Genomic DNA, 27,789 nt, shown 5'->3' with positions numbered 1-27,789 from the left:
CAGGGAGCCGTGCTGTATTTCTTATGCAACTCGGCATAACATTATTTATCTACTCATTTTGCTGAGGACCTCATACATACTAACTAAGCCCAGACTGTGCCATTGAACTGCACCCTCAGCCATTCAACAGAACAAAACATTCCATGTTTTCTGGGACATTTCCTAAAGATCCTTCCCAGTTCCTTGGCGAGGAGAGTGAGGAGGGCAGTTCCGTGTGCAAGGAATAACACTTTGGCAGCTCTGACCCTCCTGATGCTTCACGTACTCCCCTGGGTGGCCCACTCCTGGCTCTCAAGGGTGATAAACCTCCTGTCTTTCTCAGTAAAGGGTGGGGTACCTCAGACACGCCCTTATCAATGGTGCCCAGAGTCCTTAGGAGCCAGGGCGACTCCCTGCGTGGGTGACAGACAGAACTGATAGAGAAGGGACCAGAGCAAAGCTGCTCCTGGGGATGGGTGCGCAGGACGATGCTACAAGGGGCCAACAGACATGGATGGGGGTACCCTGTCCACATAGCTGCATCTTGAGAGCTGTTTGGTAGTGTGGAGAATTGCACATGGAAGTAGTGCCTGCAAAGCCCAGAGATCTGGGGGCCCTTGGTGTCCTCTTTTTGGTCCCAGTTTTTCCAGGGTAGAAACCAGATCAAAAACACTTTAGACCTCTGGGAGAAAGATTTAGAAAAAACCTCAGCTGGGAAGAAGAGAGAGAGATAAAGGGAAACGATGTGTCAGCTGTCTTTAATTGGGTGCCCACCATGTGTCAGAGAGTGGCAGGCATCTTCTGTCACCCATGTGACCCTTGGACAGGTAGGCAGAATTGTGTTTGTTTCCTTAATGTGGAAGACAATGTTCAGAAATGCATTCTCCCTCATGGGAATGTCACAGCTCACCTGCAGTGGGACCAGCTCACAGCCAGGGTGTAAAGCCATCCAGGAAAGCAGGCCTTCTGTTTCCATTAAGTGAGTTCCAAGTCTTTACTGTTTCCATAGGAAGCTTCAGGGCAATGGTGGTAGGAGCCTGAGGTGCTGGGACTCTGCTTTTGCCCTGGAACACAGCTCTGATGTCCTGTTTTATGGAAGCACCATCTTACATACCATATTAGTCAGCAAAGCTCACCCCTGTTCCTCAGCATCCTGGAGACTTGTTGAGCTGAGAACTTCATTCTCTTGGGACTCTGTTTCAGGCCCCTGAACAAAACCCAAAATCATCCTGGAGACTTGTTGAGCTGAGAATTTCATTCTCTTGGGCCTCTGTTTCAGGCTCCTGAACAAAACCCAAAATCCTTCCCCCAAGTTTAAGAAGGGCTAAAGAATAAACAGCCTCTGGGGTGGGTAGGGAGGGCAGGCACAGCCTATAAAATGTCCATCAACCTGGGAAGGTCCTACCGTACCAAGCTATCCACCCTCCCCCTCCTTGAGACATCTCACTGTGTAGACTGTACTGGCCTAGAATTCACCATCCTCCAACCTCAGTCTCCTGAGAACTGGGAGCAGAGATGGCTACCAAGCCCAGCTAGTTCCTCCTCTTCCCAGTTCAGTCTTCTGACTTAGTTTCACAGATTCCATTCCTCAAATAAGACCCCAGTCCTTCATTATGTTTTTGAAGTGAGAACATTTCAGAAAGACTGTTGGGGAAGACTTTGGCAAGCCTGGGAAAACTGCAGAGCCTGTGAAACTATGGGCTTGAAGAAGGAGCCTAGAATCTTTGCCAGCAGCCGCTGCCTTTCCTTCAGCCCACCAGTTCTGTGTTGTGAGTTGGAGAAGATTCCCATGGATGCTATGAGCAGCTATTCTGGGCACAGTAGGTACAACAAGCTCTGGAAAGTGTAGTGTCTTGATGTAAGGTAAACAAACATACGAGATTGAGAAAGAGCGAGACCATATTTGTGGTCTAAACGTGTCTAGGAGCGTCGTAACACCCGTGGATAGAGGGGAGAGTTTCTTGTAGGGAAACAATGGCTGTGTGTCCCAGTGCTCATCTAGAACCTTGGAAATCTACCAGGTTCCATTGTCACCCTCACGACACCCTTTATGAATTGCGAGTTGAATTGTCTCTTCCTTTGCAGCTGGAATGTTGTGCCCAGCCTGGTCCTCTCTACATCACTTTCATCCCACGACATGTAGCATCCTGATGACAAGCAGAGACGGACTGTGATGTCAGCCTTGAAAATCAGCCCAGCTCTGCTCCAGTCGTATAGAGAATGGGTGGGGAATACAGACCACGAGGACCCGGCCATCTCCGCAGCCGGGTGCTTATAATTCAGTCGTGGTGTAAGGCTGCCATGCTTGGGAAAGTTAGCTGGGGAATTTGTTTTCCTTAGAGACTGACTCCAGGCCTGGAGGAGCACATGGGTTAAGGGCCAGTTTTTCTTTCATGTTGGTCTTCGGTATTCCTCTTTACTCAATACTTACAAAACAGCATGCCTGCGGGTGTGCCTTTTCTTCTCCTCTTCCATCCTGGTTGACTGTTTCCATTTGTAAGTTTCAGAATCTCAACCCCAATGAGGTTATGGATATTTCCAAAATTCTTGTCAGTCCTGGGTACAAAAGTCCTTCGACAATCTCAGCAGCTTTTCCTTTATACACATAGTGCCGTGGGCTGTGTTCAGTGTCTGGCCCACTGTGGCTCTCTCATCTTTTTGTCAGTGATTGTATACAATCAATACAATTATATACTGCAAGGAATGCTGGACTTAGGAATTATAAGAATTAGGTTTCAAAATTGACTGGGATTTTTGTATTAATCCTTGAATATTTCACTTATAAGTTTTCAGGTAATATTACTTTTCAGACAGATACTCTGAATATGAGGAACTTTATAAACAAAGGCTGTAGAATGTTTTGCTAGCATACACAACCCTGAGTTTGATTCCTGGCATGATTCACATGTATACACACACACACAGAGAGAGAGAGAGAGAGAGAGAGAGAGAGAGAGAGAGAGAGAGAGAGAGAGAAATTAAATAGGAATAAATAATTCAATTTTAAAATAAGCAAACAATATGAACAGATACATTGCTAAAACAGAGAGGTGGATGGCAGGCACACACCTGGAAAGGTATTATTACTTATGAAAGGAAAATGCAAATTAAAACCACCATGAGATATTGCCAGATATCTGTTAGCATGTCTAAGAATGCAGACCAACAGGCAGGAAGCAGCCATTGAGCAAGGAGCCCCAAGAAACATTGAAAGAGATCCGTATGCTCCTTGTTTTAATTGGGGTGATAGTATTCTAGAGGTGTGCTAATATCAAAACTCACCAAATTGTGCATTGTAAATATGCAATTCCTAATAAGTTAGTTACGCTTCAGATAACTTGAAAATAGCCTGTCAGTGCTTTCTGCAAGTCATGTGGTTTCTGAAAGTAAAAAACAAAACACATTATTTATCTTCCATTTGAGTAGGGTGCTTTCTCCCTCTAAATATTAATGTTAAAAAGGAGCTTTGTTACCCCTGGGAGGCTCCACTGTGCTGCATTCTGGGCTGTTCCGGTAACCATAACTTATTAATTGCAGCACTCTCTCTGAGCAAACCTGAGAGGAAGGTTTTTTTGTTTAGTTTTTTGTGGGGTTTTGTTGCTGTTGTTATTGTTTGAGACAGGGTTTCTTTGTAGCTTTGAACTCTGTCCTGAAATTTGCTCTATAGACCAGGCTGGCCTCGAACTCACGGAGATCTACCTGCCTCTGCCTCCTAAGTTCTGGAATTAAAGGTGTGTGCCACCACCACTCCGCTAAAATATGGAGACTTACCTATTTGTTTCTTTTTTGATGTTTTGGTTTTTTTGGTTTTTGGTTTTTGAAACAGAATTTCTCTGCAGCTTTAGAGCCTGTCCTGGAACTCACTCTGTAGACCAGGGAGATTGTTTGCCTCTGCCTCCCGTGTGGTGGGATTAGAGGCATGCGCCACCATCACAGTTTTAAGGCACACACAGACAGGAGATCTTTAGGGTGTTCTGTATTCCAGCAATGGGGAAGGCACTTGCAGTTCGGTACAACAGTATGGGCATTCTCCAGAGTCTTATGGAGTGTGTCTGTGTTCAAATTCTGCCTGCAATGGTGTTGGGGGGGGGGGCCTCGTGATATTTCTGACTTCAACTGATCTGGTTGCCTTTTAGACAGCTCTTGCTCAGTACTTAGGCCATCTATTTGATGAACACCTTAGTTCATTTCGTGGTCTCTCAGTCATCTTATTTTGTCTTCCTGGTACTGCACACATATTTTTTTGTTTCGCATGTGTTTGTATGTAGATGCACGTGTGTGTGTGTGTAGGTTCACTGCGTGAACCCATGTGTGCAGAAGACCAAAGTTAAGGTCAGGCATTTTCCTTGACTTCACTTTATTTGTTGAGGTAGAGTTTCTCACAGAGCCCAGAGCTTGCCAGGTAATTCCAGAGAGATTCCCCGGGGAATCCCCTGACTCTGCAACCCAAGTGCTGGGCTTATAAGAGGCCACCATGTCTGCCTGGCTGGTGTATGTGTTCCGGGGATCTAAACTCTGGTCCTCATGTTTTTATGGCAGACTTTATCTACTGAGCCATTGCCCAAGCCCCCTGTACTCTCCTTAGGAACTTGGCAGGGCTCTTTATAGAAGGATCTTCACTCAGTTTGGCTTGGGGCCCCTTAGGCCTCCTGTTTCCTGGTGGTGACCTTGGCCTGCACCAGGAACCTCTCTGAGCTCAGTGTTGTCCAGTTCCCAGGCGACCGATAACCTCTGTTAGTTTACCAGCATTTGTGTGGTGTAGACTGTCCTTGGAAGAGAGCAGGAACCTTGTGGCTGGGGCAGCTTTCCCTGACCGTTTCTCATCAGTCTCGTAATAGTTATTGGTGTCACTCCCAACACTACGCCAGCCCCTGACGTGTTTCTGACACCTGCCCCTGAAATGACCACAGGAAAAGGTGGGTACCGTCCCAGAGCAAAAACCTGGGCACTTGAACCAGGCCATCTCAAGAACTGGAGGCAGTAGTACCATGCCTGTCCCTAGCTCCTCAGCTTCATTCACTGGGGCTCTGGCTCAGACTCTGGAATAAGCTGTTTAATCTGGAGTCTCGGATATGATGGAAGAGCTGGAAATATACAAATCAGCCACGGGGCACAAACAGACTTTGCTGAGCTCACGCTGGCCTGCGGCGGGTTCCCTGGCGGCCGAGGCAGAGCGAGAGCGCTGTACAGCTTGGAGCTCCCTGGTCGCATTGGTCGTGTGTGCCGGGCTCCAGCTTCAGCGACCGCACCTGCAGCTCGGTGGCCTGTGGGGCTCGGTGGCCTGTGGGGCTCGGTGGCGGGGCCTGTCCCCCCCCACCCACCCACCCCCCCCCCCCCCCCCCCCCCCAACACACCCCGGGATCTTGGTGCTGCGCTTTCCCGCCTGGCGCGATAATGGAGTGAAAATGACCCGATGGCGTTAGCGGCGCGCAGGGTCGGGGCGCCGGAGCAGTAGGGGTGGGAGGCGGCTGTATTTTTAGCCAGATGCCTCGTAAGTTGCCCGCGCGCCCCGCGCCGCCCAGCAGATAACGCCGAGGGAGCTCCGGTGTCAGCGGGCGCCGGGCGATGGCAGCACGGCCGCGCAAGTCGGGGACAGACCCCGCGGTGAGTGTCCGGCGGCCGCGCGGGCGGGGGCCGGGGGACGGGGGACAGGGGCAGGGGCGGCGCGCGCCAACTTTCCCGGTTGCGGGCGAGCGAGGACAGGCTGGGTCTGTGCTTCTGCTGCCTCACGCCCGCGGCTCCGCGGGATCCAGAGGAAAATTCCTCAGGCCTGGAGGCTGCTGCCATCCTAGGCTGGGCCCAGGAGACACCCGCGGGCACGACCTGTAGCTGGCTGGAACCAGGAGGCAGCTGCGCTGGGCTGTGTCGCCCCTCGCTTAGGTTGCAGAGCCAGGGTCCTGTGACTTCAACTGTACCTGGCATGTTAGTCTTGGTTGGCCCTGGCCGGAGCAGTGGCAAGCCTGATCCCAAGTCCTTAGAAACACCCAAATCCTCCAGGTCCCTAGGGAGCAGAAATAAATGGGGCACAGGAAAACGGATCTGTGCACGCCAGAGCCCGCCTTTGTATTACTCTTGTTTTAACAATGGGGAAACTAGGGTCTGGCAACTTGAAGAGGCACGGGGCATCAAGCAGCAAAGCAGGAATTGGGCACTGACAGGCAGGTCTTCCCCCATGTGGGCCCACCCAGCCCTGCACACACCTGCACAACCTAGCCTCCAAGGCAGGATGGGTCCCTTGGGGACAGCAAGAGAACCCAGGGCTGTCACTCACACAGCTGCTTCTTTAGAAGGTGGCAGCTCTGATTTCCATTTCATCGATACCAGCTGCGGTCTGGTTGGGGCTCTGTGGACACTTCGCTGATCTTTGGACAGCCTAGTTTCTGGAAAGAAATCGTAAAGCTGTTGGTGGCCCTGGGCCTTATTTCTTTTTCCACATACTACAGGGAATAAATGCCAGGGCTCTACAGAAGCTGCAACACTGTACTTGACCGTGAGGCCTGGCGTAGGCCCTTGAGGAACAGACCTGAGTTATGTTGTCAAGGGTAGAACCCAGGACCTCATACATTCTAGGTGAACATTCTTCCACTGAGCTATTGCCCAGCCTGCTGCCTGCCTTGCTTAGTCTGCTGGACGAGCAACCCCCACCTACCCAAACTCAGGAGACTGTCTTTCCTGGAGTTCCCATGATGGCTTTGTCAAAGAGGCTGCGTTCTGCCCGGCTTTATTTCTGCTGTCTTTTCAGAATCGGATATTCAGGCCTTGAGCAAAGAATGTTAGGGTCATCTTTAAGGGACGCTTAGGCCTTCTCAAACCCTAGAAGTGTGACCAGGGAGGCCACAGGGTCCTCTTGCCGGTGTCCAGCCTCCAGTGGGTTTGGAGCCATGCTTGGCTTGACAAAGATACTGCCGTTCACTGTCACGCTCCCAGAGTCTCCTCGCTCCCAGGGCACTGGTCTCCTGGGCCATTGCTATATTAGTACCGCTCTGCTCAAGAAGTGCGAGTGTCACAGTCTGAGTGGTCCAGGTGACCAGGGTTCACCCAGTTCTACCACCCTCTCGAACCTGAGTCTCAGCAACAGTTCCGCTCCCTCCTTCCCTCGTCCGCTTCCCCCCTTCCAAGGTGCACACCCTCTGGAGGCAGGCAAGCGTCCTCTAGCTAGAGATGAACTGGAGAGGAAGCCTGAGGGCACTTGTCAATGATAGCAGACCGGTTAGGAGAGAGGCCCTGGAATCCGCTGTCTGGATTCAAACCCTGGTCAGTCCACTACTTGATTTGGTACTAGATGAGTTACTTAACTTCTCTGCGAGCTAGTTGCTTCTTCTGGTGAGGGAGGAGAGGGTAAAGGAGCTGCCTCATAGAATTCTGTTTTGTTTGTTTCTTTTTATTTTTTTAAACCATCTTTCTTATCCTACATACCAAACCCAGTTCCCCCTCCCTCCTTCCCCCTACCCACCCCCATTAACTCCCAGGAGAGGGCGAGGCCTCTCATAGAGAGTCAACAAAGTCTGTCACATCACTTGAGGCAGAACCAATGCCTTCCCCTTGTATCTAGGCTGAGCAAGGTATCCCTCCATATGGAATAGGCTCCAAAAAAAAAAAAAAAAAAAAAAAAACAGTTTATGCACTAGGGATAAATACTGGTTCCACTGCCAGTGACCCCACAGACTGCCCAAGCCACACAACTTTTACCCACATTCAGAGGGCCTAGTTTGGGCCTATATAGGTTTCCCAGCTGTCAGTCCGGAGTCAGTGAACTCCCACTAGACTAGCTTGGGTTGGCTGATTCTGTGAGTATCCCCATCATAGTCTTGACTCCTCTGCTCCTTCCTCTCTATGACTGGACTCCATGTGTTCTATCCAGTGCTTAGCTGTGAATCTCTGCATCAGCTTCCGTCAGTTACTGGGTGAAGGTTCTATGATGACAATTAAGGTAGCCATCAATCTGATCACAGGGGAAGGGCAGTTCAGGCACCCTCTCCGCCATTGCTTGGGGTCTTAGTTGGAGACATTCCTGAAGACTACTGGGAATTTCCCTAGTGCCAGATTTCTCGCTAATCCCATAATGGCTCTCTCTATCAAGATATCTCTTTCCTTGCTCTCTCTCTTTTCCCTTCCCTCAACTCAACCTTCCCAATCCCTCATGTTCTCCTCCCCCTTCCCTTCACCCCTTCCCATTCCCCTTCTACTCCCTCCTCCCCCTTGCTCCCAATTTACTCAGGAGATCTTGTCTATTTCCCTTCCCAGGGAGATCCAGCCTCGTGGAATTCTTGGGAAGAGCAAATTAACTGATGTTGAGTAATTAAAGCATAGTAAGAGTTCCGTACTTGCATTGAAAGGAGATTCAAAGGCATCACATGGATTGAGTGGGAGGGATGTGGGCCAAACACATCAGAAAATGTATGCTGTGCATTCTCCATCCCCCCCCCCCACACACACACACATACACACAGAGAGGGGGCGGCTGAGGAGGAGAGGGAGGCGGGACATGAAATGTGAGGCAGGGACAAAGACACTATAGCCTGAATGGGGCATCCAGGGAGTGTGAGCACCACCACAATCAATTGAGAATGTGACCTATCTGAGGACTGACTTCTTGTGACAGAGCGGGCCTTCTCTGGGAACCCCAGCCTAGCCCTCCTTTTACAGTGTAGCTTCCTGAGGCTGGGGATGAATGGTCTTCAAGAGGGTCTACAACTTTGTTCTAGTTCATCAGAGCCCAGGGACATGCAATGCCCTGCTACTTTTGCTTGTCTGGTTAGCATTGATTCGAGTCAGTGGTTTTAATGGAAGGCGTTGGGTTCCTTTGGCTCCTCCTGCCCTGTTAGACCGTCTAGGCTGTTCCTGTGTGCACCAGGCACAGGAAGCTAAACTAGAGCAGTTGAACTAGACAGATGGGGGAGGGAGAGTTGGGAGAATAAAATATTAGAGATGAGTCTTGTACACCAGCTAGAACCGTTGCTCTGTGGCCTGGACACACTCATGAATGAGTGTGGAAGGAAACCGTGAACCCCTGTTGTGCCAGTGACCACTTTATAACTCAACCACTGTGTCCCAAGGCTTTTCACTTTCACACCCCCTCTCTTTTATTCCGCCCACCCCCAACAGGATACCAGACTTTAAATAGAACCTCGGTAAACCCGTTGTAGAATTAGAGGGCGTGGCACACAGTAGCCAGAGGGAGTGACATCATTACGTGCACTTCACCGCAGGAATGCTGCCTTGTCCTGGCTACTCTATCCGTTAGGAAATCTAAAGGACACAGCCACAGCAACTATCCAGGTGGCATTAGCCAGTCCTTCTGTGTTCACAGTATTAGTTTTGTCTTCTGTGGGGAAAAGGAGGAGGAGGAGGAGACCTGAAACCAGGTGATTCCTTTCTAGACCTACGTCGGCCTTGACACGGTGCTCAGAGACAGAGCTGGGAGCTGTGGGACCGACTTGGATTAAACTGCATCCTTAGGTGCCCAATGCCTGGAAAAATTGCCTCAATGGAAGTCAGGTTTACAAAAAAAAATAAAATAAAAATCAAGAGTAAAAATGAAACAAAACAAACACCGCCGAGAACACACCTTGACTCGCAGGCCTAAGTCACGCACCCCTCCTTACGAGAACACACCTTGACATCGCAGGCCTAAGTCACGCTCCCCTCCTTAGACTAATGCCGAGCTGTAGAATTGGAGAAACCGTTTCCCTCCCCAAACCTCCGTGTAACCAATTCTAAGATGGGGATGGCAATGGTGCCTACCCCTTGGGCTGTGGTTAGCACAAGGCGTGGAGTTCCATCCCCAGGGTTGACAATGCACCTGACCCAGGACTTGGCTGTGGTAATTATCCCGGTTATGCTCTGGAAGCTGCAAAAATCCTTTCGCCAGTCGACTGCAGATTGGCTCCTGTTCCCTTGCTTGTCTGTCACAGTTTCCCGTCCTCGGGGCTTTGAACAGGCAAGGGTGTCTGAGATTGCTTCTATTTTTATCCCCCCTTTCAGGTTTTTTATCCCGAATCCTGTTATTGTTGTGCTGTAATGGCTCATTGGTGGAACGCGCCTCTTTAACACTCCTCTTCTTAGGAAATAAATAACGCGTTTTCCCGCTAGTTGAGATCAGAAAGCCCTTCTGAGTCAGCAGTCATAGCTGTCCTCCGAGAGAGATGCTGGGTCCGAGTCGGCTGAGAACTGAACTCACGCAGACGCCCCCTCTTCAAAATGTTTCTCCCGTCACCAATGCCCTAGTGAGGAAGCCGGCTCCAGGCCAAGGGAGGTCGGCCTTGGCCTCGCAGTGAAATAAACCTGGGCTCAAAAGATTTAGTACCTTCCCCCAAGAAGCGAACAACTAAATAACTAGAAAAAGATGTGTTTTAAAAACATCTTTTCATCTAAAATCAAGCTTCTTCCCCACTATTTCTCCATGCAAAGATGATAAATGCTTAATGTCCGGGAGCAGCGTCATCCAGCAGGGGCGCTCAGTAGGACCTTGAAGACAAACAAGATGACCACACAGACCGGAGTTGCCACAGAGTCCTGGGGTCCAGAAAGTAGCCAGGTTCAGGCCTAGCAGGATAAGGAACAGAAATGCCACAGAGCAACAGAAAGGAGAGAAGTGGGCCTCCTGGATGGACGGGGCAGGTCGTGTGTGGGCAGGCTCAGGGCCTGGATTTGAACATACATCATAGGTGTGTCCGTGGGCCCCAGGAAGACAGACTTTGGGGACAGGCTTCAGTTGTCATGCTTGCTTCCCACCACACAGCTGGTGCTTGCTACTGGTGGTGACATATAGCCCCTCTGTGAGCAGTGCTCAGCGCTGGCCTGTTTAGCAGTGTTTGAGCTAGGTGGTTATGGACTGTATGTCTTCTGAGTTTAGGAAGTCTGACCCTTAATGCATAGTTTTCTGCAGCCGCGATGCCAATGCACCACCAGCAAAATATCTTAAAGCAAGGAGTTTGTTCTCTACCAGGCAGGATGACCGAAAGTGTAAATGAAGCAGGAGCAGGGCCGTGCTCCTTGCACGACAGAGGCTTTTCTGTGCTCTGTCCTCTTCAAGGCCACCTGGCTTGTGACTGCAGTCCCCCTCTCTGCTGGTGTCCTCTGGGTGTGCCATTGCTTCCATTTATCTAAGGACACCGAGCACTGGATTTAGGACTTGCCTAAGGAATCTAGGCTGATCTCATCTCAAGAGCCACGCTGTGACTTCTGCACAGACTCTCTGCAAATGAGGACATAGCCCAGACTGTAGGGCTAGGGAGTGGACTTACCCCTGTAGGCACCACTCCGTCCACTACTGCATGCTCTCTGAGAGCGTACTACAGAAAAAGGAAGACGGAGGACTTACCTACAGAAGGGAAGATGCCATAGGTGAGATTGTCTGGAGAAATACATAGTTTGCCGCCCCACTACATATAATACTCATATTAAGTGCATTCTTGCGTGTCCCACGGACTGAGTGCTGTACTTACCCTCTGCTTTACCTGATAGTTCTCAGAAGCATCACAAGGGTACAAAAAAGATTCTTACTACTCTAGCTTTCAAACTGGGACCCAGGACATCCGTGGTGAGCCCCTCTCACCTTCTAGTCCTTTGTGCCCCACCATCTTGTCTACATTAACTCTGTCCCTTGTTGCCCTGACTCTCACTCTCTGGCTGCTATTCCTCTTCAACGCAAACCGGTGCTTTGGGCAGCAGAGTCTTGCTGTCCGTGTGGCAGATGACCAAGTGGCAGGTAGGAAGGGAGGAAGGACTGTGCTGGGCACCTACTTGGCAAGGGCCACCAGCTGGAAAGCTAGGAGGTTAAGAACCTGGGGTTTGGGACTGGAGGGATGTCTCAGAGGTTAAGAGCACTGACTGCTCTTCCAGAGAACCTAGGTTTGCTTCCTGACACCCACATGGCAGCTTACAACCAATTCCATTTGCAAACATTCAACTGAAATACACACACACACACACACACACACATCTTAAAGAAAAGAGCCTTGGATTTCAGAACTATGCTGCCTACTGTGGAGTCCAGCTGAAACAGTGTTAACTGTCACGTAGGGTTTTTAACTGGAGAATAATATCCACATGTGTTATTTACTTCTAAAAACACAAGGCAAGGCCCACACTGACTTCTGTACCTATGCTGCTGAATCTTTCGCATGGAAACCTGTGTAATATCCTGATCCCCAGCAAGAACAGGGAACCAGACAGGCCTGCAGTCCCAGTGACTTGGAAGGCTGAGACAGGAAGATCACAGGTTCAAGGGCTACAGAGAGCTTGAGGCCAGCCTGGAAAACTTAATGAGACTCTTCCTCAAAATTAAAAAAGAAAAAAAAAGGTGGCTGTGAGTGGGTGTGCTGGGGATGTAGCTCAGTGGTGGAGTGCTAACCTGGTATGAGTGAGGCCCTGGGTTCCATCCTTAACAGTGAAGAAAAGAATAAAGGGAATGTTCACCACTGGGATTGGTTTGGGATCACTCAATACTCAATCCTTGCATGGATGATCTTGTCAAAGGCACCTGAAGGAAGAGAAGCAATAAGGCAACTGCCCACCAAGACCTGGGGTGCTGACACCACAAATGGGGGTGTTTTGTGCACCAGGGTTTCCCAATAGGAGGAGATGACCACGCAGGACTATAAGATCCTCGCCGCACGGGGACACTCACGGCCTCTTGTCTTCTCCCACAGGCCGATGCTGCTACCAGCTTCCTGAGGGCGGCACGCTCGGGAAACCTGGACAAGGCTCTGGATCACCTGCGCAATGGGGTGGACATCAACACCTGTAACCAGGTCAGTGGGTGGACACAGACGGCACATCCTCTCGGGAGAGGGGTTCCTACCTGGTGCCATGTCTGAGACTTTGAAACTTGTCATGCTGGACCCTTCCCAGAGCCTCAGAAGTCTCTGGGGCATCTTCTGTATCCTTTCTCCTTACTCCTTTGATGCCTTCCAGCCTAGGTCCCATAGAAAGTCTACCTTGCTCTTTCAGTGGGACCCAGGCTCAGGCCTGGCCAATGCAACCTCTCCCTTAGGAGATGCTGTGGATTCTGCTGCTGCCGTAGACATGACCTTTGAAAATGAGCATAGGAGGAGCCCTAGGCCAATGCTGGAGCAATGGAGTAGATCCTCTTTGCCCACGAGTAGTGCTTAGGGTCCTGGGCATCTGGAAGAGAAACAAGTCATGTGGGCGACAACACTCTGCTTTCACCCTCTGTAAACTTGACCACTTCGGGGACCTCCCAGAAGTGGAACCCATAGTTATTTGTCCTTGGGGACTTGTCTCTTCCTTTTAGCATGTGTCCTCCTATATGGTGTGGTCGAGGCTTGCTTCCCCAGAAACAGCAACAAGCCCTCAGAATGCAAGTGGCCACTCTGTGCCCTCAATCATTATGTCTCTGTCCCTCTAGGCTTGGCAGAAACTATAGACTTCTCCTCCCTGTGAGCTGGCCTTGTGCTGGCTTCCATCCACAGCTGAAAGAGCAAGGAGGGTAAGGGGGTGGTAGGTTAGGATGATTGTGATTCTGTCCATGGCAATGCGCTTGGGGGGAGGGTGGTAAGTGTGTGGGCTGGGCTTGGGTTGGCAGACTGGCTGAGGAAAAGGATATTGTCATATCCCATGCAGAAAGACCCACAGCTGTGCACGCACAGACTTCAAAACACTCAGGGGTTGAACTAAGTCTCATGTGGAGGAAGGAGAGACAGGGCTGAAGTCAAGAATGCTGAATACATTGCTTTGGACAAGGAAGCAGGAGTAAGGCCTGGGGACAAGGAGAAAGTCTTGATTGATGAGTCTGAGAGAGAAACTGGTCACCATTCATCGCACAACCCAGAAGCATCTCTCTGGACTGAGTGGGCAGCCCCAAACCCCACACGTCCCCAAGGTTCCCTGTGCCCTAGCTTCCATGCAACTTCCAGGAGAGTCAGAACCCTAAGGAGGCCTTCCAAGGACTAATCCTCCAGTCTCAAAAGAACCTCCGAGCTAAAATGGGGCAGCTGAGTGACAGAGGCTGGGCCTGGTTCGCTGTGGCAGCAGAGGGATGGGGGCATCATGGAGTGACTTCATCTCCTGTAGTCATCCCTGGCTCTCCATCTTTATCTTTCTTATTCCGTGTGTCAGAATATGAAAGCAAGATGCAGGTGGGAATTATTGGTGCTTTGTCGAAGCCCTTTCTCTTGGGCTCAGCCCCTGACAGTGCAGGACCTGTGTGCTGAGGTGGAACGGGGTCCTGTGTTAGCAGACCTGGCTGTCACCAACCCCTTCCTTTCAAGGCAGACAATGTCTGCCACACCAAAAAAATGAAAGGGGTCAGGGGATAAGATAACCCCCTGCAGGGCAGAGCCCACTGTCTGTGACATATGCTTGCTGTTTGCAGTTCCACACAGGGTTTTGTCCTCTGGTCAGGGGCTAGGAATCCTCCGAGGTCATGGGCCTGTGATGGCAGGTAAAACACCAAGGCTTACTTCCTGTGGACACACCTCCTGAAAAAGCCTTCCGCAGACAGGCGCCAGAGGCGTCTGCCAAAAGAGGGAAATTCCTCTAGGTCGTGTACGTAGACCGAGCTCACTTATGTAAGAGACGTGGGTGCCCAGGCCAGATCTATTAGTTCTTGTCCCCATTCTCCTTACAGAAAAGAGGACATGCACACCAGGGTGCACACAGATCCACACATGTACCAGCATCTCCATAATGCCGGCTTTGGTCATTTATTCCAGCATCATTGGATCTTTAGGTTCACCCCCACATCCCGTGTCTTCCTATGTGCAGGGACATAGATTAACCCTGCTCCTCTACCCCTGAGGGAAGGGAGGGCTGATAATGATACATGGCTAAGATCTAGGATAGTGGTTCTCAACCTGTGGGCAGCAACTCCTTTGTGTGCCCAGTGACCTTTTCACGGGGGTCACCTAAGGCCATCGGAAAGACACAGATATTTACATTATGATTCATAACAGTAGCAAAATTACAGTTATGGAGCAGCAATGAAATAATTGTTTGGTTGGGGAACCAATGTGAGGAACTGTATTAAAGGGCTGTGGCATTAGGAAGGTTGAGAAGCATTGCTCTGGATATTCCTCTAAGATACTCTGAGTAAATGAGTAGAGAGGAGCCTGACCTAGAGTTAGAAGTCACGGATACCTTAAGGCCCTCACCCTAAGCAAGAGATGGAGGAACTGAGAGTCAAGCTGAGGTGAATGAAGGGACAGACAGCATGGGTGAGTGTGGGCAGACAGGGACCCAGCTGAGGTAAAACTAGATAGAGCTGCATCTTCCTGGTAATGAGAGCTTAACATCACACAGCTGGACAGCATCCTACAAACTACAGGGATTAAAGGTGTGTGTGGCCACTGCCTGGCCTGTAAGGCTGATCAGTGTGGCTCTTTCACTTTTCTGATCTTCAGGCGAGCTTTGTTTATTAGAATACAAATGAAAGCCACTACAGCTCACTGAGAGGGGTGGAGCCATCCCAGGACAACTGTATTAGTGTACCCACGTGGGCCGTCTCTCCTGCTTGGAGATACCTCGTTAAGAATTTTGATCTTTATACTGAGAGCAAAGGGAAATGAGCCTGGGGTCCTAGCATGGGAGTGCTGTCCTCGGAAGTGCCCTAACAAAGGATCACACTGGCTACTGTGCTCCAGAGGGTGCAGAGGGAACAGTAGGAGGTCCAGCCATGGGGCTGCTGCGGTGGTCCAGGAGAATATTGTTTGTTGGTCGCTTGGATAAAAGTCATGGGTGAGGAGAAGAAACAGCCAGTGAGCCTGGATCATGAACTAGAATTGGGGGAGGGACTTCCGGAATGACCCGGGGACACCAGGCAGTCACACAGTATGTGCATGGTAAAGTCACAAGTTGAATAGTAGTGCAGGGGTTGATGACAGTGGAGGTCACCAGCAGAGGGGACGGAAAGGTGACCGGAGGCAGGGTCCCACAAGTAGCTCATTCTGGCATCATGAATAGGGACAGAAGACATTCAGAATACAACCTTACCGTCTGTAGAGTTTACTGAGCAGCAACTGTGTGTCATCTTCCCTTCGAGGTCCTACACATGCCTGACAGAATACACAGGCTGAGCTCTGTATGCTAGTAAAGAAAAGAGACAACAGGTGGGGAAATGTGCTAATCGCCATCCTTATCTGATGGTTGATACCCAGGAGACAAAACCTGCTTTAGACGTGTTCTTAAGGAGATAACTTTGGACAGGCCTGGACCAAGAAAGGAAGAGAGAAAGGGAATCGCATCCCTAGAAGAGGGAGAATGTATGAAAGGCTCCAAGGCAGGAGGCACTCATCTCATCGGGGAGCAGCAAGAAGGACAGTGTGGCTGGGGTGGGGGGGATGTGTGGAGGTGACAGTAATCCCGCCAGTCCCAGCTTCAGCATCATCAAGAACCAAACGTCATCGTGTGGAGACTGTGGTGATTGACAAGAGACTTTAGGATGAGTTGACAGGCTTTTCACACTGCCAGCGAGCCACATGAAAAGAAGCGAGCTGGCAGAACAACCTAGGTTCTCTCCTAGAGTGGACGGTCAACATGGTATCACCGGGGCCCGGGAACTGGAACCAAAGCAGCAAAAGGCCTTTTGGGATGGTCCCAGCAGCGCACCTGCTACCCCAGTGCTGAAAGCTAATGATGGCCACGGACTACGGAACTAGCAGAGCATAAAGCCACGGTCTTCCCTCAAAAAACTGAGACAGGAAGCCTACCTGCCGCCTGGAGCACACAGACACAGTGTTCTCCTGGCTGCACAGGAGCCAGAGAGATTTCAGTGTCTGCCATACTTGCTCCCTAAGCTGTTGTGACATGTCTAGTGGGGGCCACTGACAGGTGACTGATCCCTGCAGACACAGAGGAGGAGTGCAAGGGTCCCCGTGGCATGCTGGGAGGTTGGGGGTGACAGGCAGTGAAGGAGGGTGAGGGGGCAGCCCTCCAGTCTGGGAGACTGGCTCTCCATCATCACAGACAGCCTGCTATTGTCGTCTGTTATCTGTGATATTTGGGCTGCTGACAAGCATAGAATGGCATTAGTCCACGTGGTTCCAAATTCTGCCTATACCCGGCTGTCACACAGAGAACCTCCCGACTGCCTAAGCCTTGCCGCCCAGGTGCGGCTCCGGGTAGTGATGAGGGGGAGAGGCCGTATTGTTCCACATCTGATACTGTGAGAAGCTGACTGTCATCAAAGGAAGAGAGGGAGGCAATGCAAGTCCCCTGCCTGCGTGCCAGAGCCTGTGGCGCTTCTTCTGAGAGTCTGGATTGCTTTTAAAAGGGAAATAGTATTTGGGGTTGAGCCGGAACGGCTCCATTTGATGTTGATTTTGCTAGTTATGAGGCAGTTGGAAAGCAAGTTGTTCTTTGTTACACTCAGGAGTGTGTCATGTTTGCTTTCCTTGCTGTGGATGTCTGAAGCCCGTCCCCAGCCTGGCCACTTTAAATGCCCACGCCTGCTTGCAAGATGGCTAGGGAAAGGACAGGAAAAGTGAAGCCGGGAGAGGCAAAGAGTCTTCCAGATACAGCACCGGCTCTAGCAACGGCCACCACTGCTTAGATCCACCTGCCAGAGTCTGCTCTGGGTTTTTTCCCCCTTTCTTTCTAGTGAAGCAAAGAGAAGGGTAATTGTCTAGTTCTGCTTCATAAGGATATCCATCTGTAGCCAGTAGAGCCTTTTCCCACATCCTAAAGCCTAGGGAAGGGGAGCTTAGCGTCATCAGGTGTGTGGAGTGTGTGCATTAGTGATTAGCATCATCAGGTGTGTGGAGTGTATGCGTCTTGCACCAGCACACTCCTTGCCATTACCATGAAAGGAGGGAACTCAGAGCTATGAAGTGCTTGGATTATACACATTAGGGATTAACTCTGAGTCACTAACGATGCATCTGGGTCACATTAAGGGAAAAAATAAAAGCACTTCCTCTTGGAGTCCTTTAGCCAAGGGCGAGTCCAGATTTGAATTCTCTACCTCCTGCTCTCTGTGCTGTCTGTCCTCTGTCTGCCTGTGTGGGAATCTGAATATGTGCCTGCTGGAAGACTGTCTTGTGAATCTGTTTGTGTCCGTGCCTGTGTCTGTCTATGTGTGTCTCTGTGTCTGTCTACTGGATGAGTTGTGTGTGTCTGTTCTGTTTTTGTTGAACAGCAGCGTACATCACATGAGGAAGGAATGAGACCCTTTACAGAAATCCTTAACAAACTTTTACAAGGGATTAAGCCACTGGCTCCAACCAATCCCCACTGATTGAGACAATAAACGTCATTGCTTGTCAACCAATATCCATACCTCAAACGTCATTGTTTGTCAACCAATATCCATACCTCAAACGTCATTGTTTGTTAACCAATATCCATACCTCAAACGTCATTGTTTGTTAACCAATATCCATACCTCAAACGTCATTGTTTGTTAACCAATATCCATACCTCAAACGTCATTGCTTGTCAACCAATATCCATACCTCAAACGTCATTGTTTGTTAACCAATATCCATACCTCAAACGTCATTGTTTGTTAACCAATATCCATACCTCAATGCTTTCAACCTTTATGGTAGATCTTATGAAAGCAAGTTGCTTTCAGCTTCTGTATTTGCTGCTTTCAGGACTGGCATTGTTCTGGGTTAGGGGATGGAAGGATACATAACTCATGATTGCAACTGTGTATTATCTTAGGTTGTAAAAGTTTATCACATGGGAAATCTAAGATAAATCAGATTACACAGTAGGATAACAGTCTTAAGTGACTTCAAGATATATTATTAACTCTGGCTGTGAGGGCGGTAGAAGTTCCATCTCTTAGGATGTTTGAGATATTTCCATAATATTCTGTCACACAGTCAGGAAGGGCAACAAACCCTCCAGTTCCTCACTGTGATCTGATGGCTGTGAACTCACCATGTGAAGACCAAATGTGGTCGACCCTCTTATTCATGAGAAACTTCAGGAAAAAGAGAGGCTGCATGGGTGTCAGGGTGATTGGATTTGCATTCATTTCTGTAGCAAACTCTCCATTTGCCCAGCCAAGCTAGGACCTGATTACACATGAAGCAGGACCTCAGGAAATCCAGGCCTCTGGGGTACACAGGCTCGGGAGCAGGTGTGTGCAATTGTGTGGGATGGGGTCTTTAGAGAGTCTTCGTTGCCGTTCTGTTGCTGCAATGAAACACCAGGACCAAGGCAACTTACAAAAGGAAGCATTTAATTGGGGGCTTGCTTACAGTTTCAGAGGGTGAGTCTGTGACCACCGCCCTGGTGGGGAGTGTGGTGGCAGCGGGCAGGCAGCCATGGTGCTGGAGCAATAGCAGTTACATCTGATCTGCACGTTGCAGGCAGAGGGAGTGAGACAGGCTTGGAATAGGTGTTTGAAACCTTAAAGCCCACCCTCAGTGTGTGGTTTGAATAGGCATGGCCCCATTGACTCATGTGCTTAAGTGCTCGGCCAATGGGGAGTGGCACTATTAGGAGCTGTGGCCTTGTTGGAGGAAGTGTGTCACTGTGGAGGTGTGCTCTGAGGTCTCATGTGTGCTCAGGCCTCACCTACTGGGACACGGTTGCTTCTGCTGCCTTCTGATCAAGATGTAGGACTCTCAGTCCCGTCTCTAGTACCATGTCTCCCTACACACGCCATGTCCTATCATGAGGACAATGGACTGAACCTCTGAACTATAAGCCACCCAATTAAATCTTTCCTTTATAAGAGTTGTCATGGTCATGGTGTCTCTTTGCAGCCCAAAACCTGTGCCTGTGTGTGTGTGTGTGTGTGTGTGTGTGTGTGTGTGTGTGTGTCTGTGTCTATTGGATGAGTTGTGTCTGTCTGTCCTGTTTTTGTTGAACAGAGGAGCACATGGGAAGGAATGAGACACTTTACAGAAATCCTTAAAAAACTTTTACAAAGGATTAAGTCATTGACTCCAACCAATCCCAACTGACCTAAGACACCTAAGACACCCAGTGACACACCTCCTCCAATGAGGCCGCACCTCCTAATCCCTCCCAAACAGTTCTACTAACTAGGGACCAAAGATTCATATAAATATGTGAGCCTATGGAAGCCATTCTCATTCAAACCACCATAGAGACTGTTTCCCAGTTCCACGGGAACATGGGTCAGTGAACCGTTCACCGTTTGGAAACAGGGTATGGACTTGAGAGAGAGGCAGGTGGACTTGCCAAGAACAATGACCCTCTCTCAACTCCACCCTGACTGAAATAGACTACAGATATGGCTGGGCCTAGAATTCGTCCATTTGGTGGTGAACTTGATGCTTTTCTCATTCGTTACTGGCATGTCTCTTCCATCCATGAGCCGACCAGGCTCAGCCCTGCTTCTCTTTTGAGATAGGGATTTCCAGGGTGGTGTGGCTATAGACTGTATGTATATAAATGTGTCTCTGGAGAGGGCATGTTCATTGTGGTATGGCTATAGACTATATATAAGTGAGTCTCCGGTTTTAATTTTGATTTCTTAATTTAACAGCAAGATGAATGCATGTTTTACTTACAAATCACAACTGTGCAGAAATGCACGGCATCTGAAAGTCTGCCCCTCCCCCACCCCACACACCATGGTTGGCAGTTTGGTGGGAATACTGTCATGCTTTCCTCGGTGCCAGCAAAACACATATCCAAGGCATTTCCTGTGGATGTTAATTGCTTAGCTCTCATACCAGGATGGCAGCCGGGCCGTCATTTTCAGTGCATGCAGGTTTAGATGAACTGTGAAGACTAGTTAATGACCTCACTCCTCCCTAGGCTTCTTCCTCTAACCCTGCTGCCCTTCCTTGGGAGGTACGGTTCTCTTGATTTTTAAAAATGAAATATCAAGAGCTCAGACATAGAATCTTTCTAGTACATGGGAGATATTCTTAGCTGCTGCGCTCAATTTCAGAGCCCATTCTCTCATTAACTTGAACTCGAACATCCTCCCCCCTGCACTCCCAAGGGCCCTGAAACCTCAGCAGTGGGTTTGTTGCTGAGCTGTGGGATTTCGGAGCATGGAGGCCACTGCGAGTTTTGAGCAACCCCACAGCCGAGGGAAGGCGATCTGAGGTCGACTGGCCTCCAAGCAGAGCTCAGAAATTGCCAAGGTTCCTTTCAGCTTTCAGATAATGAAACAGATCACAGTGTCTCTCGTCCTCCCGAGTAGAACTAAACTATGATCCTTATGAGCTACCTGGGCAGAGAACTGAATTATAGGTTGTAATAAAACAAAGAAGGGGGAAAATGCTCGGAGCCAGCTTGTTCCTTTCTCTCTGGCTCCCTCTCTAAGTTGGTACAGTCTTCCTGGCCCCTTCCATTCTGCAATTGTCCCTGCCTCCAGAGGAATCCAGGCTTGCAGAGAAGGGAAAGGTAACCCCCTCCCAACCCTGACACTTACTCAGCTCCATCTGTGCCCTGAGTCATTAAATTGCAAGATGGAATATTTTTAACAGACTTTCCCCCACCAAGTGGTCTCTGCGGAGCCATAAACCCTCGAAAGCAGAAAGGATGGAGGGTCCTTCTCAGCAGGCATCCATGTGAAGTTGAGACTGTTCCCTTTGCATGGTTTGATGGCAGGCAGGGCAGCTTATATCCTTACAGGAGAGCAGTAGAACTCTGTTCCAGGCCACTCTTCACAGGCCCTGCAAAAATAGGGTGGATGTGGTCAGATCTCCTCAAAGGCTTGCAGAAAACCTATTCCAGTGCCAGAACCGAGAGCGGTCCCTTCTCCCTCAGCCTCAATAGCCTTTGCCTCCACTCCTCCCTCCTGTCTTCTTTAACACTGCAGTTGTTTCTTATCTGCAGAAACACCAAAAGAACAGTACAGAGTCCCTGCCTCCCCTCCCTATTGCGTGCATCTGCTGTGACTGTTTTTCTGTGCAGTCTTCATATCTGTTGACCTTCCTACACATCCATGATAGTCTCTTGTTCCCAGGCATTCCAGTTTGCAACAGGCATGAGTAAGGGGACCACCCACCCAGCTCCCACATGCAGCCAAGGCAAGAAGCATGGATGTCTACCAATGTCAACATTCCGTCCAGAGTCCAGCTGTCCCTCTTCAAACCGTCCCTTCCCTCGGGCTCTCCTTTTTATCCCTCTTTCTGCCTGCCTCTTCCTGTGTCTCCAGCCTACCTGCTCACCCTCCCTTCTTGTTCCAGGCGTCTTTCTAGGTTCATGCTTGGCCTTAGGTGACAGGGGCACCTGACGTGGAGCAGTGGAGCAGGTCCTCAGGCTGTGGTTTTTGACCCTGCTCCATTCAATGATTCAACCTCAGCAATGTCTGTCTGATGTTAAAATCTAAATTGGGACACAGGGAGTCCTTTCAGTATTTTGGCTTCTCTGTTGTGTCCTTGTGATTCTTTGAGTCCCTTAATTTCTGCCACAAGTTGTTCCAGGTCCGTTCCAAGATCCCCTGGGCTGGCTCCATGGGTGAGCACCTGTGCCTGCTGTATTGTTCACTTCCCAGAGTGTCCTTGGCTTCTGTTCTGAAAGGTGGAGGTTAGGCACCCATTCCCACAGCTGTGCCCATCTATTGTCCTGGTTCTCAGCCAAGAACTGTGCAGGGGGGTGAGGTCCTAAACAGAAACCTTGGTACATCAGCTCTGTGTAGACATTCTGACCACACCAGGGGCAAGATTGCTGCTTGATTCTTTTGGTTGTTTTGTGTCCTGGGTGCTTTGATGCCAGCTTAAAGCAGCTAAAGTCATTTTGGAAGAGAGAAACTCAATCGAGAAAATGTCCCCAGAAGACTGGCCTGTGGGTCATGTTTTTGATTAATGATTGATGTGACAGCCCTGGGCCAGTGGTCTTGATGTATATAAGAAATCATGCTGGGCAGGCCAGGAGGAGCAAGGCAGTGATGGCATTACTTCAGTTCCTGCCTCCGGGTTCCCGCCTTGAATCCGTGCCCTGACTTTACTCAGTGATAGAGTGAGACCCAAGAGTTGGAAGTTGAAATAAACCCTTTCCTCCCCAGATTCCTTTGGGTTGTGGTGGGGTTTTTTGTTTGTTTGTTTGTTGTTTTGAGACAAGGTTTCTCTGTAGCTTTGGTGCCTGTCCTGAAACTAGCTTTTGTAGACCAGGCTGGCCTCAAACTCACAGAGATCCGCCTCCCTCTGCCTCTCGAGTGCTGGGATTAAAGGCATGTGCCACCATGGCTGGGCTGGGTTATGGTGTTTTATTGCAGCAATAGGAACCCTGACTACGGTATTTTGGTTTGTTCTGCAGTACTAAAAATCAAACCCAGGATCTCAGTGCATTAGAGGCAAGCATGCCACCACCAGGCTACATGCTCAGCCCATTTAATTGATTCTTTACTGACTACCCTGGTAAAGGGGAGATGGCACCATGGCACAATTATACACGTGTCTTAGTTTAGCTTTCTATTTGCTGTGAAGAGACAGCGTGACCGCAGCGACTCTTATACAGGAAAACATTTAATTTGGGTGGCTTACAGTTTCAGAGGTTTAGTCTGTTATCATCATGGCAGGACATGGTGGCGTGCAGGCAGCAATGGAGCTAGAGAAGGAACTGCGGGTTCTCTATCTGGATCCACAGGCAGCAACAGGAAACTGTCACACTCGGCGTAGCTTGAACATAGGAGACCCCAGAGCCCGCCTCCACAGTGACACACTTTCTCCCACAAGGACACACCTACTCCAGCAAGGCCGCACCTCCTAATAGTGCCCCTCCCTGCCGGCTAAGCATTTGTACACACAAGTCTATGGGGGCCGTTCCTACTCAAACCACCACAATAGGATTTTCCCATCCTACCTCTTAGCACTCAGGGTCCCCGATTTCCCTGCCATCTAGAACTCCAGCCCCATTCTTGCTCATCAGAAACTCCCCTGGCCGGTGTCTTCTTGTCTCTGCCTTGCCAGAGAGCAAAAAACTGATCTAATAAGCAAAACCAATGCATGATAATAAGTGTGGATGGACCAAGCCATGGCTTCCCAGCAGTGGTCGTGGCATGGTCTTAGTCCCAGCTTCACTCCCAGGAAGAATATAGGTCTGGAATGAAAAGATTTGGGAAATTGGTGCTGGCTAGTTTTATGCCAACCTAACACAAGCTGGAGCCTTCTGAGGGGAGGGAATCTCAACTGACAAAATGCATCCATAAGACCAGGCTGTAGTCAAGCCTGTAGGCGTTTTCTTAATTAGTGATTGATAGGGGAGAGCACATCACACTGTGGTGGTGCCACCCTGGCCTGGTGGTCCTGGTTCTATAAGAAAGCTGGCTGAGCAAGCCATGAGGAGCAAGCAGTAAGCAGCACCCCTCCATGGCCTCTGCATCAGCTCCTGCCTCCAGGTTCCTGCCCTGTTTGAGTTCCTGTCCCAACTTCCTTCATGATGAGCAGTGAGGGGGGAGCATAAAGCATGATGAACCCTTTCCTCCCCAAGTTGCTTTGGTCATGGTGCTTCATCACAGCAATAGTGACCCTAATCCAGGCAAACTCTGAGGTGGGAGGGGCACTGTGAGCCCTCATCAGAGGATCCAGTTGGAAGCCGTGTGATCCAGGAATAGGATGACTGGGCGAACAGGAAGCTTGGGGGGTGTGTGTTGGGAGACCATCGGCATCTGCTTTTGAGGCGTCCATGACATTTCCCGTGGACTGTGGGACCTCAGGATGCCAGCGCTTACCGTCTGAAGCTTTCTGCTTTGGACTGGATAAGCGCTAAATTTCGGGTGACATGTCAACTGTATTTGTACATTTGGAAATCAATTAGTGTAATTGGGGCAATCAGAGGAGCTAAACAGAGGAACAGTTTACTGAGAACAAATGTCTGGAATCGAGTGGCTGCCAATGGAATCTCTCACATTTGGTACAAGAAAATACTCCAAGTCAAATCATACAGGCTGAATGGGACTTGAGAATATCTTAAGAACTGTCGAAGCAGCTGCACAGCCTTCATTGGGCTCTCCTCCTCCTTCAGACGTTGCTTCTCAAAATGCTCTAAAACAGACCACATCCCCAAAAGGGGCCAAGGGCACAAGAGGAAAGCTGGCATGGGTGGCAGTGGGAAGATTTTTGCTCTTCAAAGAGACCATCTCTTCGCTAAGGCCTCTGTGGCATGGAATGGTATGGATCTCAGGATAGGGAGTGTGTAGGGTATAAAAACTTCAGAGGGTGTCACTGTCACCCTAAGTGTAAGAAAACAAAACAGATAATCTAAAAAAGAAAAATTATAAATCTTCCTGAACTCCACTGAGGGTCAAAGGGGACAGGTAATCTGGTTTCCAGAGAGGCCAACACCATCCCAAGAGGCCTACATATATCATCTCCATGCTGACTGAGTACAAGAGGAAGTGGTGACCCCTGCGAGGCAAAACCCCAACAACTCTTTCAGGTCAAGAGGTCTCCGGTGAATTGTTGGCCCCATGCCTTGACTGAGTGTGGAGGCCAACAGACCAGACACAACGAGGCTCGAACCCAGGGCCACTCCTAACGCTCACTGTCCGAGCCACAGATGAATCAAATCTGCTTCCAGCCATAGATGAGACATAGTGTCTCCTGTCCTATACATGATGCCTGGCAGACAATTAAGAATCATTAATGTAATATACACATAAGACAAAGCACAAACTATGGTCAAGAGACAAAGCCTTCAACAGAGCCAGACTCCGAGAGGACAGAGATGACCAAAATGTGCACGAATGCAGGGGAGAAATGAATGACATTCATGAACTGATGGGAATTTCAGCATGAAGATGGAAAGCCCCAGGAAGAATCTAATAATGTAAGACAGTGACGGAAAAAAAAACAAAAAAAAAAAACAACCTCTTAGCCATAAAGAAGCTTTTCAGCAATATCATCCATAGACTAGACAAAACTTGGTGAGTTCAGAACAGGAACTAGATCAGAAGACAGCATTCAAGTTAAAACAAAGGAAAACAGAAGGAGAAAGCACAGTGGAACACCTGGAGCACGGGCATCTCAGGTCTGACACACGGGTGGTGCAAAGGGGTCGGCGGGAAGAGGATGGCCAGCTCGTGGCCTGCGGAACAGCACGACTGAAAATGGCCGCAAGTAGCTGCGCGTCTCACTTAGCTGACACTCCTAGGCTCGTGTCTCTTGAACCTGTTTGTGCTTATCTTCTGCACTCTGCTATCTGAGAGAAGTAATGTGTGCTCTGTCCCATGCCTAATCCCCTCCACAGCCTGTCTGCCATTTGGCTTCGAGAGAGAGAGTGACTGTGGAGGCTGGATGAGTAGCTGAAGTTCCAAGGAGATCCAGCAGGCTGCCTCTCACTCTTGGCAACCAGCTTACATTTGATTCAGCTGCAGCAGAAGCATATGGTTCCTGGCTGTGAAGAGGTGGCAGATTACAGTTCATCCCTGTCCACAGTCACAGCTAAGAACAAATAGTTCACATCATTTGTACTCCTCCCTCGTCACACTTGAGCAATTAAAAAAAAAATAGCCGTTTAAAGAAAAGGAAAGCGTTAAATTCGCTATTCATTCACAGGACACTGTTTTGGTATCGAAACAGACTGGTATTGGGAGGACTAGTTCTACGTTTAGTAAGGCAGAGGCTCCTTACAACACTGGTCCCCCGTGTCCCCCAGCTTCAGCCGCTGGTCTGGTTGGTCAGTCGCTGCAGCTAAGCATCCATCCGCTTGCTGAAGTTCGCGCCTGCAGAGAGCTGTGCCTCTGGGGCTTGGCGCGTTTGTGCACCTGTTGGATCCAGCCGCCTCCTGAGAGGAAAAGGACACCTGGCGAGCAGGCTGGATGCTTGGCTTCTGACGTGTCAGTGTGTGGGTTTAGACCTTAGTATCACATATGGCGTCTTCACTTCACCATTGTAAGTGAACTTGACACCCTAATGCTAACGTGAACTGGCTGTCTGGCTATGAAACCTTTCTTAAAGAGTAGTTCAACCCTCCTCTGTGCGACGGATTTATACGTGTCTGTACAAACATTTGGGATATCTCTTTTGTGTGGATCTGTTCCTCCCACAGTGAGTTCTTTAAGAGAAAATGTCATTCCTTAATCACCTCCAGTGCACTGCCAGGCACTGTCCGCTCTCACGCAGTTTGGGAGTAGGTGGAGCTTCGCATTGGGTGGCAACTGCAGCTGAAGCAAGCATTTGCACCCGCGTTTTGTTGCATTCTAACTCCAGGGTTTCTTGCATACCCTGGCTGGCTGTACCTAATAGGGTTTGCTTTGGTTCAGTAGTCCAGATGAGGACTTTCAATTCAAACCACCTGAGTCATGGGTGTAGCTTACATCTGCTTGCAGTAATAAAACTCACTGGAGGGCTGGGGAGATGGCTCAGCATTGGACACACTTGGCGCTCCAGCCACATGACCTGAGTGCTGATCGTCAGAGCCCACATAAATGCTCTGTGAACGTGGTGGCCTGCTTGCAGTTCCAGCCCAGTTTCAGAAGTCAGAGATGAGGGACATCTCCCAGCAAACCACCTACTGAAGCCAGTGATAACTATGAACTGTGGCTTTGATTGAGAGACTCTGCCTCAAAGCATAAGGTTGAAGATTTGATCAAGGAAGATTTCCCGACATTAACCTCAGCCTTCCACACGTATTTGATCATACACACACACACACACACACACACACACACACAGAGAGAGAGAGAGAGAGAGAGAGAGAGAGTCACAAAGAAGAAAGATGAGATAGGCTTTGGGATGTAGAATTGATCCAATGGACCCTCTTGGTAGAAATACCATTTCTTCTGCCAGGAGTGGGCTTCTAGACAGCTTGTGAACGAGGGAGGAGAGAAAGGGAGACCCATGAAGACCAGAACAGTGAGTAGAACTGTTGAGATCAATCGCAGAGGCCACAACCAGATCCTTGGGGATGATTCTCGGGACTGTGATCGAAAGTGAACTATGCTTCTGTTTATCTGATTCGAAAGAA

General features: G+C 49.6%; 1 protein-coding gene across 6 annotated transcripts in view; it reads left to right on the top strand.

Annotated features, from left to right (window-relative positions):
* Nucleotides 1-27,789, top strand: part of Ank1 (ankyrin 1) — a 178,199-nt gene that overhangs the window by 85,461 nt on the left and 64,949 nt on the right. For 3 of the 6 annotated variants that reach the window (XM_038328934.1, XM_038328933.1, XM_038328931.1), the window contains exons 1-2: nt 5,545-5,583; nt 12,633-12,734. In XM_038328934.1, the coding sequence (XP_038184862.1) occupies nt 5,545-5,583; nt 12,633-12,734 (141 nt within the window). Of the gene's footprint in view, nt 1-5,544; nt 5,584-12,632; nt 12,735-27,789 lie in introns of those variants that run through there. The other 3 variants (XM_038328930.1, XM_038328935.1, XM_038328929.1) reach the window with 1 other exon arrangement.

The sequence above is a fragment of the Arvicola amphibius genome, chromosome 4, assembly GCF_903992535.2.
Source record: "Arvicola amphibius chromosome 4, mArvAmp1.2, whole genome shotgun sequence".
NCBI classification, from domain to species: domain Eukaryota; kingdom Metazoa; phylum Chordata; class Mammalia; order Rodentia; family Cricetidae; genus Arvicola; species Arvicola amphibius.
Note: the sequence above shows the minus strand (reverse complement) of the source record. Positions and strands in the feature narration are given on the sequence as shown.